The sequence below is a fragment of the Astyanax mexicanus genome, chromosome 10 (genome assembly GCF_023375975.1).
Source record: "Astyanax mexicanus isolate ESR-SI-001 chromosome 10, AstMex3_surface, whole genome shotgun sequence".
Classification (NCBI taxonomy): Eukaryota; Metazoa; Chordata; class Actinopteri; order Characiformes; family Acestrorhamphidae; genus Astyanax; species Astyanax mexicanus.
The window spans coordinates 10910001-10925192 of record NC_064417.1 but is presented as its reverse complement, the minus strand read 5'-3'; the positions used below and the strand labels follow the sequence as shown (position 1 = coordinate 10925192).

The following is a 15192-nucleotide window of genomic DNA, read 5'->3' as shown; positions in this document are numbered from 1 at the left end:
CGGAGTGTGTGTTTACTGCTCCTTACAACCTGACGAGTAAAATCCATACAAAAGGCGCACCGTATTATAAGACGCACTGTCAATTTTTGTGAAAATTAAAAGTTTTTAAGTGCGCCTTATAGTCCGAAAAATACGGTAGTTTTGCAATAAAATGCTGGAAATCAGTAAAAGTAATGTTAGAAGAGAGTTTTTATTTCCATTATAAAATCTTTTTTTTTTTTTTTTTTACCTTTTGTGAGTTGGTGCGTTTTTAACAGTGGAAAAATAATTTTAGACAAACACCAAAGTGTACATATTGTTTTAATCATGGATTGTTTAACGTTTTGCTCCCAAACCACAACAGAATTCTGCTGTACATCCACTCTGTACAGCATAGCCTAGTTTCACAATTACCAAAAAATAAATCAAATAAAATCACATTGCTCCATCTTGTTCAAAGCTCTCTTTCTCTCTCTTACACACACACACACACACACAGTCTGTTCCACATAAAAAGATTCTCTCCCAGACACTGCAGAGAAGATGCATATGAAATTTAACGGCACTGTTGCGATATATCTGTATAATTCTTTACTAACTGCTCAGGTAAAAGTTCATCTTCTCCACAACAGGGGGTGCTGTGTTTGGCTCTCGGGATGCATAAAGGTATAAATAGTAATATACCCTGCCATCTCTGTGAGACTGAATCCTGCTGTCGGGTCACAGAACTAAACAGCCTCCAGTGTTGCCATGGTGAGGAGGAGACGGCCTCTAGGTGGCATTTAATTTCATATCTGCGCCTTAAACTTAAAATCAACTGTCTTTAATGATCAACAATATCGTGCTAAAATCTGTAATAGTCCTAATGTTTATGGGAAATTCTACGTTATTGTACTGTTTATGTTGCGCTGGTCCCATCCCCGACCTGACCCAGCAGGTGAGTGAGACTGACTCGCCCAGCTTTAATCTAAAGGGCTCCTCATTCCTGACCGAAGCCCTCAGTCTCCTCAATGGCAAACAAGAGCTTCTCCCTCAGCTGCTCCAGGTTCCGGTAGGGTGGCAGGTCTAGCCGGTTAAAGCTACGTAGGTAAACATAAAAAAAAAAAAATTACAACCAGTTACAGTTTTCAGAAGCATGTCAGTAAATAATCTAACAAACACTGCTTCACTTTGCACTGGGCCAAGATTCAGTTAATACTGGTGACAGTCCAGTGTTTGCAAACTAATGAACTAATGACAACTATTGTGGCCATTTGAGCTTTTGCCAAACTGTAAATTTAAGTAAATTTACTCAAATGTCTGATTTAAGAAAAGATTAAGAATGAGAATAAACTGAAGCTCACCAGGTGTGGCTCCGTGGCAGCCAGGTCTCTTTCCCCACTTTGTCTATGCAAAATTTCTGTGGTCCGTTGCTCCCTGAGATAAAAGCACAGTGATGTAAACATTAGTGAAGAAGGTGTGGACTAGGCCATCTGCAGAGCTAAACAAGGAGAAAGCTGTAGTTTGTAATGATGTCAACCTAAGCCCAGCATTGTGAATGATTAAAAATAATGACAGTATAAATGTGTTTACACTAAATATTAACGTTTGTGTTTGGATTGTATGGGATAAACTTGGCTCTAGTTTCGAAGTGGCAGAGACTTCTAGGATTTGGCCCAGTCATCAGGGAAAAATAAGAGAAAACGGTCTGTATTAAAATACATTATATCCCCAAATGTTTGTGGACTCACCTTCTAATAAATGCATTCAGTTTCTTTAAGTTACGCCTATTGCTGATACCGATGTACAAATAGAAACATGAACCTTGCTTACTGCCTGTATTGAGCTACAGACATATGAAAAAAACTCAGAATGGAGCTGGACCAACATGCAGATGACATGACTCCCTAAACCATCACTAAACTCTGCATTTCATTTTTACATTAAGCTTCCACAGTCTGGAGAAAGAGTGGATGATTTGGATCATTTTTAGATATTTAAATGTAAATAAAATAATAATATATTTAAATGGCCATGTTCTCTTAACCATATTGTATAAATAACAACAATATTCTGTGATTATTTCTGATTGACATCCTGATTTAAAGTAAAAAGTAAATGTGTGTGTATGTCAAAGAGAGTGTGAGTGCAAGAGTGTGAGACAGAGAGAGAGAAAGTGTGTGTGAGTGTGTGAGAGTAGGTCACAGAGAGAGACAGTGTGTGTGAGAGAAAGACCAAGAGAGGGAGACAGTGTGTGTGTGAAAGAGTGTGTGTGTGTGTGTGTATGTATGTGTGAGAGAGAAAGAGAGAGAGACAGAGCGTGTGAGAGAAAGACAGACAGAGTGTGTAAGAGGGACACAGAGAGTGTGTGTGTATGTGTGTATGTATGTGTGAGAGAGAAAGAGAGAGAGACAGAGCGTGTGAGAGAAAGACAGACAGAGTGTGTAAGAGGGACACAGAGAGTGTGTGGGAGAGAGAAAGACAGATAGAAACAAAGTTTTTGTGTGTGTGTGTGTGCTTGTATGTAGGTGTGTGCGAGAGAGAGAGTATGTTCAGGCCAGGACCCGGATTTTAAAGGACCAGATCCAGTCAGAATGTACCTATCAGCTCAGCGAAGCCCCCTACAGGCAGCCTGCAGGTTCCAGTGACGAACTGCAGCAGCCGAATCCTCTTCTCATTATCCATCTCCTTCACCACCTGTAGCCAACAGGTAACGTTAATTCACAGGTGGCAGTGTGAAAAAAAATATCTACACACACACACACACACACACACACACACACACACACGCATACTGTGTCTAGGTTGTACACACCTGCCAGAACCAGTGGATCTGCTTGCTGTTCTTGGTGTAATGGCGATAGATGGTGTTTTTCTGCCAGTCGCTAAGATCAATCTCCTGCATCCCGCACAGCATCAGCTGAGAAAACACCACACACACATTACGCAAGTCGGATGTAAAGTTCTGATACTGTATGATTATCCATATTGGTATCAATCAGACAATCAGAAATCCTGCTGGTTGAACGCACCTCTAACTCTTTCTCATCAAAGTAGCGAAGCCACTCGAGTGGCACCACCTCATTAAAGCCATCCAGAAAGGCTTTGGTCTGCTCCTCCACACCCCGAGTGAACCGCCAGTCTGTCAGCAAACTGAGCACAAATGTACAGCAGAGTAAAGAACAATTCACAGCCTAAATCCAGCATTACTCCAGATTTAGACTATAACCCAAAATCCAATATAATCCAAAACTACACATATAATTCCAAAATCAAGCCCTAATGTCTAATTCCAGGTTAGTCCCAAAATCCAATGCTAATCCCTGTACCCTTAATCCCAAACACTATTCTCAATCCTATATTAAATCCCCAAATCTAAATTTTATTCCAAACAGTGGTGTGGTTTCTGGAAAACCAGGTGTACCCAATGTATTCCTCCTTGTTGTGACTGGTGACGAGTTCGTTCTCTCCGTCGTCTTTCAGAGAGTGGGTTGAAACTTTCCCCAGCATCTCCATGTCCTGCGCGAAATACAGCTCCACCCCACACTCCTCCAGATCATTCTCCCTGCAAAAACACACACACACACAGTCAGTAGTGGTTTTTAATGTGTTTTGACATCATAACTTAACTGACAAAATCCTGACATTTCACATGATCAATGACCAAGAATCGCATATTCTCATTAAGTCCAATTAAAACATATTTAACAAGGGTTTTATTTCTCTGTTTAAAAAAAGAAAAATAATCACAAAACATGAGCATACACTGCCCACATGAAAAAGCCCAAACACAAATATCAAGCGCTGTTAAGAGCGTGGCAAACCAACACTGATGTGACAGGATGTCACTAAACCAAACATTTGCTTGTATGTACCTATAACCGTGAAATTCTAGGATTCTTGGTATCAAATTGGACACAACCAAAAAAATATATATAAAAACAAGAATACTTTTTTGGAACAAAAATGGGGCATCAGTGTTACTGACATCAATTCTGATCCAAATTTAGTAAAGAGATGATGTTTTGCTCCATTGTCACTGAAACTCTGACTTTAATCTGCAAGGGTTTAATCTCAATTAGTTACTATTTCATTACCACTGTGTATTCAGTATTTACTACCATGATCACAGTAAGAGTAAACTTGGACTTTAAACTAACATCTGGATTTTAGGATAAACTAACACACATTAATACATATAAAGAGGTATTGGGGGTACTTACTTGACCCACATGATGGAGTTGTAGAACTCAGGGTCTATGGACTCCAGATCCTTCAGGGTGGGCTTCTTGTTAAGCATACGCTTGTAGAAAGGCAGAGTGAAGCCAGTATCTATGAACTTGCCATGGTACAATGCCTGTAGCACAGAGACATAGAGACCAGCAACACAGTTACTCACTTATCAGTGTTCATTTACTGCACTATTATCCATATTATTTTCATTAGCACCAACCTCTCCTTATACCTTATAGTTAAAAACACGGTTTCTGTTACTGTACCTTTAACAATAAATATGTAAAGGAGTTCTATACTGACTGGTGGCTCTATTTTGAGCCTAATTAAAAACAGTTTGAGTTGAACTTCTGTGAGAGGGAGAGATAGTTCAAAGGAGAGTGAAAGAAAGAGAGAGCAGTGAGTTTATTAGAGGCATTTTCTTGCTGCGTTTCAGACTAAATATATCTGAGAGTAGGCGGGTGTGGGCTGGGTGCGGCTGTGAGAATATACAGAAGGACGAGGGTTGGTGTGTGTGTGTGTGTGGTTTTAAGACCTATAGTGTCTGGAATGTGTCCTAGAATGAGCCACACACACGCGCATTCATGCCTGCACTGCCTTTAAGACTAGTCTATGTAAATGAGCTTGCTGCCCTGCATCACGTTTCATTGAAAAAGCAGTTTAAACAGTGTAATCATTCTTTAGACAATTTCAGCATAAATGCATGAGGTTTTAATAATATAAGCTAAACGGGTGGAGTTAAACTGTTGTATGAAAAATGGATGGGGGTAAACCGCTGCAGGCTGAAGAGGTGGAGTTAAACTGCTGCAGGCTGAAGAGGTGGAGTTAAACTGCTGCAGGGTGATGAGGTGGAGTTAAACTGCTGCAGGGTGAAGAGGTGGAGTTAAACTGCTGCAGGGTGAAGAGGTGGAGTTAAACTGCTGCAGGGTGATGAGGTGGAGTTAAACTGCTGCAGGGTGATGAGGTGGAGTTAAACTGCTGCAGGGTGAAGAGGTGGAGTTAAACTGCTGCAGGGTGATGAGGTGGAGTTAAACTGCTGCAGGCTGATGAGGTGGAGTTAAACTGCTGCAGGGTGATGAGGTGGAGTTAAACTGCTGCAGGGTGAAGAGGTGGAGTTAAACTGCTGCAGGCTGATGAGGTGGAGTTAAACTGCTGCAGGGTGATGAGGTGGAGTTAAACTGCTGCAGGGTGATGAGGTGGAGTTAAACTGCTGCAGGGTGATGAGGTGGAGTTAAACTGCTGCAGGGTGAAGAGGTGGAGTTAAACTGCTGCAGGGTGATGAGGTGGAGTTAAACTGCTGCAGGGTGATGAGGTGGAGTTAAACTGCTGCAGGGTGATGAGGTGGAGTTAAACTGCTGCAGGCTGATGAGGTGGAGTTAAACTGCTGAAGGCTGATGAGGTGGAGTTAAACTGCTGCAGGGTGAAGAGGTGGAGTTAAACTGCTGCAGGGTGAAGAGGTGGAGTTAAACTGCTGCAGGGTGAAGAGGTGGAGTTAAACTGCTGCAGGGTGATGAGGTGGAGTTAAACTGCTGCAGGCTGATGAGGTGGAGTTAAACTGCTGCAGGGTGATGAGGTGGAGTTAAACTGCTGCAGGGTGATGAGGTGGAGTTAAACTGCTGCAGGCTGATGAGGTGGAGTTAAACTGCTGCAGGCTGATGAGGTGGAGTTAAACTGCTGCAGGGTGATGAGGTGGAGTTAAACTGCTGCAGGGTGATGAGGTGGAGTTAAACTGCTGCAGGGTGATGAGGGGGAGTTAAACTGCTGCAGGCTGATGAGGTGGAGTTAAACTGCTGCAGGGTGATGAGGTGGAGTTAAACTGCTGTAGGGTGATTAGGTGGAGTTAAACTGCTGCAGGGTGATGAGGTGGAGTTAAACTGCTGCAGGGTGAAGAGATGGGGTTAAACTGCTGCAGGGTGATGAGGTGGAGTTAAACTGCTGCAGGCTGATGAGGTGGGGTTAAACTGCTGCAGGCTGATGAGGTGGAGTTAAACTGCTGCAGGCTGATGAGGTGGAGTTAAACTGCTGCAGGGTGATGAGGTGGAGTTAAACTGCTGCAGGGTGAAGAGGTGGGGTTAAACTGCTGCAGGCTGATGAGGTGGAGTTAAACTGCTGCAGGGTGATGAGGTGGAGTTAAACTGCTGCAGGCTGATGAGGTAGAGTTAAACTGCTGCAGGCTGATGAGGTGGAGTTAAACTGCTGCAGGGTGATGAGGTGGAGTTAAACTGCTGCAGGCTGATGAGGTGGAGTTAAACTGCTGCAGGGTGATGAGGTGGGGTTAAACTGCTGCAGGGTGAAGAGGTGGAGTTAAACTGCTGCAGGGTGATGAGGTGATGAGGTGGAGTTAAACTGCTGCAGGGTGAAGAGGTGGAGTTAAACTGCTGCAGGGTGATGAGGTGGAGTTAAACTGCTGCAGGGTGATGAGGTGGAGTTAAACTGCTGCAGGGTGAAGAGGTGGGGTTAAACTGCTGCAGGCTGATGAGGTGGAGTTAAACTGCTGCAGGGTGATGAGGTGGAGTTAAACTGCTGCAGGGTGAAGAGGTGTGGTTAAACTGCTGCAGGCTGATGAGGTGGAGTTAAACTGCTGCAGGGTGATGAGGTGATGAGGTGGAGTTAAACTGCTGAAGGCTGATGAGGTGGAGTTAAACTGCTGCAGGGTGAAGAGGTGGAGTTAAACTGCTGCAGGGTGAAGAGGTGGAGTTAAACTGCTGCAGGGTGAAGAGGTGGAGTTAAACTGCTGCAGGGTGATGAGGTGGAGTTAAACTGCTGCAGGCTGATGAGGTGGAGTTAAACTGCTGCAGGGTGATGAGGTGGAGTTAAACTGCTGCAGGGTGATGAGGTGGAGTTAAACTGCTGCAGGCTGATGAGGTGGAGTTAAACTGCTGCAGGCTGATGAGGCGGAGTTAAACTGCTGCAGGGTGATGAGGTGGAGTTAAACTGCTGCAGGGTGATGAGGTGGAGTTAAACTGCTGCAGGGTGATGAGGGGGAGTTAAACTGCTGCAGGCTGATGAGGTGGAGTTAAACTGCTGCAGGGTGATGAGGTGGAGTTAAACTGCTGTAGGGTGATTAGGTGGAGTTAAACTGCTGCAGGGTGATGAGGTGGAGTTAAACTGCTGCAGGGTGAAGAGATGGGGTTAAACTGCTGCAGGGTGATGAGGTGGAGTTAAACTGCTGCAGGCTGATGAGGTGGGGTTAAACTGCTGCAGGCTGATGAGGTGGAGTTAAACTGCTGCAGGCTGATGAGGTGGAGTTAAACTGCTGCAGGGTGATGAGGTGGAGTTAAACTGCTGCAGGGTGAAGAGGTGGGGTTAAACTGCTGCAGGCTGATGAGGTGGAGTTAAACTGCTGCAGGGTGATGAGGTGGAGTTAAACTGCTGCAGGCTGATGAGGTAGAGTTAAACTGCTGCAGGCTGATGAGGTGGAGTTAAACTGCTGCAGGGTGATGAGGTGGAGTTAAACTGCTGCAGGCTGATGAGGTGGAGTTAAACTGCTGCAGGGTGATGAGGTGGGGTTAAACTGCTGCAGGGTGAAGAGGTGGAGTTAAACTGCTGCAGGGAGATGAGGTGATGAGGTGGAGTTAAACTGCTGCAGGGTGAAGAGGTGGAGTTAAACTGCTGCAGGGTGATGAGGTGGAGTTAAACTGCTGCAGGGTGATGAGGTGGAGTTAAACTGCTGCAGGGTGAAGAGGTGGGGTTAAACTGCTGCAGGCTGATGAGGTGGAGTTAAACTGCTGCAGGGTGATGAGGTGGAGTTAAACTGCTGCAGGGTGAAGAGGTGGGGTTAAACTGCTGCAGGCTGATGAGGTGGAGTTAAACTGCTGCAGGGTGATGAGGTGATGAGGTGGGGTTAAACTGCTGCAGGCTGATGAGGTGGAGTTAAACTGCTGCAGGGTGATGAGGTGGGGTTAAACTGCTGCAGGGTGAAGAGGTGGGGTTAAACTGCTGCAGGGTGATGAGGTGGAGTTAAACTGCTGCAGGGTGAAGAGGTGGGGTTAAACTGCTGCAGGCTGATGAGGTGGAGTTAAACTGCTGCAGGGTGATGAGGTGGAGTTAAACTGCTGCAGGGTGATGAGGTGGAGTTAAACTGCTGCAGGGTGAAGAGGTGGGGTTAAACTGCTGCAGGCTGATGAGGTGGAGTTAAACTGCTGCAGGCTGATGAGGTGGAGTTAAACTGCTGCAGGGTGAAGAGGTGGAGTTAAACTGCTGCAGGGTGATGAGGTGGAGTTAAACTGCTGCAGGGTGATGAGGTGGAGTTAAACTGCTGCAGGGTGAAGAGGTGGAGTTAAACTGCTGCAGGGTGATGAGGTGGAGTTAAACTGCTGCAGGGTGATGAGGTGGAGTTAAACTGCTGCAGGGTGAAGAGGTGGAGTTAAACTGCTGCAGGGTGATGAGGTGGAGTTAAACTGCTGCAGGGTGATGAGGTGGAGTTAAACTGCTGCAGGGTGATGAGGTGGAGTTAAACTGCTGCAGGGTGAAGAGGTGGAGTTAAACTGCTGCAGGGTGATGAGGTGATGAGGTGGAGTTAAACTGCTGCAGGGTGAAGAGGTGATGAGGTGGAGTTAAACTGCTGCAGGGTGATGAGGTGGAGTTAAACTGCTGCAGGGTGAAGAGGTGGAGTTAAACTGCTGCAGGGTGATGAGGTGATGAGGTGGAGTTAAACTGCTGCAGGGTGATGAGGTGATGAGGTGGAGTTAAACTGCTGCAGGGTGAAGAGGTGGAGTTAAACTGCTGCAGGGTGATGAGGTGGAGTTAAACTGCTGCAGGGTGAAGAGGTGGAGTTAAACTGCTGCAGGGTGATGAGGTGGAGTTAAACTGCTGCAGGGTGATGAGGTGGAGTTAAACTGCTGCAGGGTGATGAGGTGGAGTTAAACTGCTGCAGGGTGAAGAGGTGGAGTTAAACTGCTGCAGGGTGATGAGGTGGAGTTAAACTGCTGCAGGGTGATGAGGTGGAGTTAAACTGCTGCAGGGTGATGAGGTGGAGTTAAACTGCTGCAGGGTGATGAGGTGGAGTTAAACTGCTGCAGGGTGAAGAGGTGGGGTTAAACTGCTGCAGGGTGATGAGGTGGAGTTAAACTGCTGCAGGGTGAAGAGGTGGAGTTAAACTGCTGCAGGGTGATGAGGTGGAGTTAAACTGCTGCAGGGTGAAGAGGTGGGGTTAAACTGCTGCAGGGTGATGAGGTGGAGTTAAACTGCTGCAGGGTGAAGAGGTGGAGTTAAACTGCTGCAGGGTGATGAGGTGGAGTTAAACTGCTGCAGGGTGAAGAGGTGGAGTTAAACTGCTGCAGGGTGATGAGGTGGAGTTAAACTGCTGCAGGGTGATGAGGTGGAGTTAAACTGCTGCAGGGTGAAGAGGTGGAGTTAAACTGCTGCAGGGTGCTGAGGTGGAGTTAAACTGCTGCAGGGTGATGAGGTGGAGTTAAACTGCTGCAGGGTGAAGAGGTGGAGTTAAACTGCTGCAGGGTGATGAGGTGGAGTTAAACTGCTGCAGGGTGATGAGGTGGAGTTAAACTGCTGCAGGGTGAAGAGGTGGAGTTAAACTGCTGCAGGGTGATGAGGTGGAGTTAAACTGCTGCAGGGTGAAGAGGTGGAGTTAAACTGCTGCAGGGTGATGAGGTGGAGTTAAACTGCTGCAGGGTGAAGAGGTGGGGTTAAACTGCTGCAGGGTGATGAGGTGGAGTTAAACTGCTGCAGGGTGAAGAGGTGGAGTTAAACTGCTGCAGGGTGATGAGGTGGAGTTAAACTGCTGCAGGGTGAAGAGGTGGAGTTAAACTGCTGCAGGGTGAAGAGGTGGAGTTAAACTGCTGCAGGGTGATGAGGTGGAGTTAAACTGCTGCAGGGTGAAGAGGTGGAGTTAAACTGCTGCAGGGTGATGAGGTGGAGTTAAACTGCTGCAGGGTGATGAGGTGGAGTTAAACTGCTGCAGGGTGAAGAGGTGGAGTTAAACTGCTGCAGGGTGATGAGGTGGAGTTAAACTGCTGCAGGGTGATGAGGTGGAGTTAAACTGCTGCAGGGTGATGAGGTGGAGTTAAACTGCTGCAGGGTGATGAGGTGGAGTTAAACTGCTGCAGGGTGATGAGGTGGAGTTAAACTGCTACAGGGTCATGAGGTGGAGTTAAACTGCTGCAGGGTGATGAGGTGGAGTTAAACTGCTGCAGGGTGATGAGGTGGAGTTAAACTGCTACAGGGTCATGAGGTGGAGTTAAACTGCTGCAGGGTGATGAGGTGATGAGGTGGAGTTAAACTGCTGCAGGGTGAAGAGGTGGAACTGGTGCCTGTGTACACGTCACTGTTTACATTAGGGATTTGAGCGTTCAAACACTGCGGGTAAACATTACATTTATTACAACCCAGAAGGTTTTTAAGAGATGGCACAGAATTTAGCAATGAGGTGTGTGTGTGTGTGTGTTTACACTCTAAAAGGAGTGTGTCCACAACCTGCCTCACATTATATGTGCTACGTTTTCAGTGACCAGCCCCCAGTATTCGGCACTTAGGAATTCAGAAAACACCCTTAACGGTTTGTGCATTTTGGAAAGAATAAAAAAAACGGAAAACGGAATTTAACTGGACATGATCTGGAAACTTACAGTGAAAATAAAATGATATTCTGATCATCAGTAGGATATATCATTGCTAATAAACTAGCGTGTCAAGGGCGTAGGAGCGGGTTTGACACATTTGCTAATATGAATCAAAGCCTTGGAAATTTCAACACAAAGTAACAAAATTTCCCCCTCCTTAAAATTGCTCAGAATAAGGTGGATATTGTGGTGGATTATAATGGTGAGGTGTATAATGATGTATCTGAATAAAAGAAAAGCTTATTTTTTCAATCCAATCATAACAGTGGGACAAAGTACAACACTGCTGGTTTTAAAGACAATACAAAAAGCACTACTGTCTGCTTTTACATGTAACCTAATATTTTTTATTTAAAAAAAAAATTATAATGAGATTTTTGGAATAACAACAAGTGTGATCGGACTTCTGGTCAGAAATGGAGGTGTACATTTTTTGGGTCACCTGTATATGCTTACTTAGAGTTGTTCCAAAATCTGTAAAACTCTCACCATGGCGATGAAGCGGCCGATGAAGCGGAAGTAGTTCAAGTGGTCGGGGTTGATGGAAGAGGCGGGGTTTATTTGCAAGCAGTAGTTATTCTTCCCAGCGTATTCAAACAGACAGTACATGGGGTTCAGGACCTCGTGGGACAGCAAGAAGAACCACTCTCTTTGGGAGAAAAAGAAGAGAGAGAGAGATAAAATAATTAAATAAGTAATTGTGTGCCACTATAGATGTACAGAAAATGTGGATGGAAGAAATAAGAGAAAGTTTTTATTTGAACACAAATCAAGCACTAAGAGAAGCAAAAACTGCTTTAGTGAATATAAAGCACTTTACTGGTGTAATGCTGATTTCCCCACAGAACTTCCACTGCAGACACAGTGGTAGGCTGCATTTTATGGCTGCTACATCATAGATCCAGAGTGAAGGACCCTTCATATATAGCAGAAAAGATGCAGACTAGGTTCAAATGATGTATCCTAAATTCTTATTCTTAAAACCCTAATTTCTTTAGTTAACCAATAATTAACCAAAACCAGCTTCAGTCCCCTCAGCTAAATAATACACACAAAAATATTGAATGTATGGATTGCAATCTGTAAATTACCTTTATATACACTTCTAATGAATGCATTCCACGAGACAGGTATTGCCAGTAGAAAAAGACTCTGGGGCAAATAAATAAACATGAACCTATTGGCACCCTGCCTATAGCCAGGCCTGGGCTAGAGGGGCATAAAGCCTGCCATCATTGAGGTGTGTTCTCTAGAATTTTTTGGAGGTTCATCCAATATTTTTGGGATGAGTTGGGGATGAGGTGGGCTGGTGGTCATCCAACCCTCTCACCTTACTAATGCTCTTCTCACACAATGCAATAAAATCCTCACAGCAATGTTTCAAAATCCTGCGTTTGTTTCAAAAACAAACTATTTATTTCTTTTAACTATTCTATTTAATGCACTTAATTTCAGTAGAAACTTAAGGAACAGGTTTTGCCTTTATAGTTCATGAGCTGAACACATTTCTCTGTTTACCTTAATACATTGATTGACAATTTTCTGTAAAACGTCACAGCTATATGTGATTCACTGTGGTTTTCTGTGGTACTGTGCTGAGGTGGAAAAGGAGGAGAAATAGTACAATTCTAAGTACATTCATGAGAAACTGAACTGTGACTATGACTGTGGCAGTAGTTTACTGTCTGTTATTAACAGTGTGATGTTGTAATATTAACTGACATCAGTGTGAAACCAAGAAAAAAGCTGTTTACAGATTTTATTTTATTATATATTTATTTGCTGATTTGTTTATGTAATGTTGGATTTTAGGCTGATTTAATGATGTATTGCCACATTTTGAACAGAAGTCGAAACTGTGGAATATTCTGCCTGTTTTTTTACTAGGTCATCGCCCACAACTGATGTTTCAAAATTTTATTTAAAATCATATTTATACTTTCAGGCCTTTCAATGCTTTTAGTAAGTTTTAAGAAAGTATCTTTAATTCCAGATAAAATCTTGTTTTGATATTGTACCCGTTTTATTTAATGTATTAATTTATTGATTCCTGCTATTTTTATTTTGACTTATTTATTTACTTATATTTCTGTTTAGACTTTTGCACTTGTGGTTTAAAATTAAAAATAAACTTGACTTGATGTATCTGTGTTTTAGGTAGAATTTAGTCATCATATTTTGTGAGTTGTATGCTGATTTTTGTGAGTCTTTTTATGTTATGTTTATGTTTTAACTCACATAACATACAGATTTTTCAAATCTACTTAAATTTGTCCATCTGACTGCTTGTGTCACCACTTTCTCTGCAGGTCACATGATCAGTCACACACTTTACCAAATAACACGATTTATTACATGGTGATACTGCACTATAGGAAAGAGACCACAGCTTGTTGGATCTGATGGCTTTAATAGATTGATGCATTAGAAGTTGAGTAAGAACATGGCAGATTAAGGAAATAAGGCGCACCTTGTTTTAACAAGTGGCAAACAAATAAACCACAGAAAGAGTAGGCAGGTGGAGCAAAAATGTGACAAAATGAAAAGTCTATGAACAAATCTTAAACAAATAAAATAAACACAAATGAACAAAGCCACATTGTGAGCTTTGATGGGATGAAGGAATAAAGAGAATGACTGGGAATGAAGGGAAAGTGTGCTTGTGTGCATTAGAACTGAACATAACTTTCACCTGGACTTAATATAAACAAATTAATACTGCAGAAATGGCAAACACACAGATTAGACAATTATTATAATTCATTATTAAACATGTAAATAAAACATTAACTAACCCTCCATCTCAGCAGTCAGTGACTACATGACTTCCACGTCTGTTTCATAGTGAATATGGAATAATTCAGATTAGGTATTGATTAGCTCATATTCAATACTGGAAAATTTACAGATACTAGAGAAAGAAAAATCAATCAGTTATGTATTAGATCAGCTGACCGATGTGACTTGTTTTCTACAGTAGCCAAAGAACTACTTTGGCCATTACAGATACGAGCAATTGTAGTTTCTCCAGAACTGATGGGGAAGCATAATAGGTCTACACGTGTACAGAATTCAAAATGAGTGGGTTTTCACTCAGAAAGACCAATGTTAGCTTGTTTAGGTTAACACAGTGTAAATTTAAAAATAAAATTTTAGTAATGTCTCCTGTCACTTCCCTGTGAACAACACACACAACACACAAACACACAAAACAAATCATATAATGAAATGCAGTACATGTAAAGGACGAAGCCCAAAGGCCCACCACCTGGCCCCATGACTTTTACCTCTCCCCTCGACCCCAAGGTGTTAAGGGTGTTTACACCGGGATTGTGGGGGTTCACACCGGGGGCACTGCAGACACCTCCAGGCATCCCGTCCGTGGTTCTACCCTGTGGTAGAACAGCATGACCTAACCTACCATAGGGTAAAACCACTGGCGCGACACCAGAGACACGAACACACACAAACACACACCAGCAGGAAAGATTGGGGGGGGCCACCACCAGGAGGGACGAGCAGACGGAGGGACTCGAAACACACACTAGCAGGAGGAACGGACAGAGGAACCCAAAACCCACCAACACGGGCTAATAGACATCAGGCTGTATAATACTGACTCAGACAGGGGAACACACACACACACAAATGTTAAAGACACTTGCCTGGCTATTCCGCCGTAATCCAGCCCCTCCTCCCCCCTCATGATGATGTACAGTCTCCGCCGCAGATCATATGGTTTCATATTCATGATCTGAGAAGACAACACCCACAAATTAGTAGAGTTTTAACAAGGGTTAGAAAATACTACAATTCTAATGTGATAAATACATCAGTGACATCTGTGCTAAACTGAGCACTGTAATAAGTAATACCGCAAAGGAATTAAACAAAATACAATATATCAAGTTTTCATTTGAACTTAAGTTTTCATCCAGAGAGCATTATCTGCTGTGTTATGTAAACATTAGTTGAATAACACAAGCATGTGAACTAAGAAAGCAAAGAATATATTTATTTGATATTTAAGCGTTCTAACCACATAGTGAATAATAAATATTTCAGAGTGAATGATGAATACTTTTTAGTGGATACTAATACATTTATAGTGAACATGAAATAATTAATATACTGAATAATTCATAGAATATGATGAACACGTTATAGTAATATACTGTATGTACTGTTGCAGTTTTTTGGCTCATGAATGAGTCTCATTTACATTTACATAAACAAATGTTGAGTAACATGATTTTTATTTCCTTTACAGGTTACAAGTTACAGGTTTTTATATGGTGTGTGTGTGTGCATGTGTGTATTTGATTGTAAAAGTGTGTTACCTGCTGAAATGAGTCCTCAAATAGAGTCTGTCTCGACACAGAGATCTTGACGTGACTGGGCAGAGCGTTAGACTGGAAAAAGA

At 43.2% G+C, this 15192-nt stretch overlaps 1 protein-coding gene across 1 annotated transcript in view; it reads right to left on the bottom strand.

Annotated features, from left to right (window-relative positions):
- Window positions 1–287: 287 nt before the first annotated feature.
- The window catches only part of wwp2 (WW domain containing E3 ubiquitin protein ligase 2), a 50803-nt gene continuing 35898 nt past the window's right edge, over window positions 288–15192 (bottom strand). The window contains exons 15-24 of the mRNA XM_049483806.1: window positions 15110–15181; window positions 14431–14523; window positions 11259–11414; window positions 4182–4315; window positions 3383–3523; window positions 2991–3111; window positions 2774–2878; window positions 2559–2655; window positions 1323–1395; window positions 288–1058 (exon numbers count right to left, since the gene is read on the bottom strand). Coding sequence (XP_049339763.1) covers window positions 959–1058; window positions 1323–1395; window positions 2559–2655; window positions 2774–2878; window positions 2991–3111; window positions 3383–3523; window positions 4182–4315; window positions 11259–11414; window positions 14431–14523; window positions 15110–15181 — 1092 coding nt within the window. The 3' untranslated portion in view covers window positions 288–958. The remainder of the gene's footprint in view (window positions 1059–1322; window positions 1396–2558; window positions 2656–2773; window positions 2879–2990; window positions 3112–3382; window positions 3524–4181; window positions 4316–11258; window positions 11415–14430; window positions 14524–15109; window positions 15182–15192) is intronic.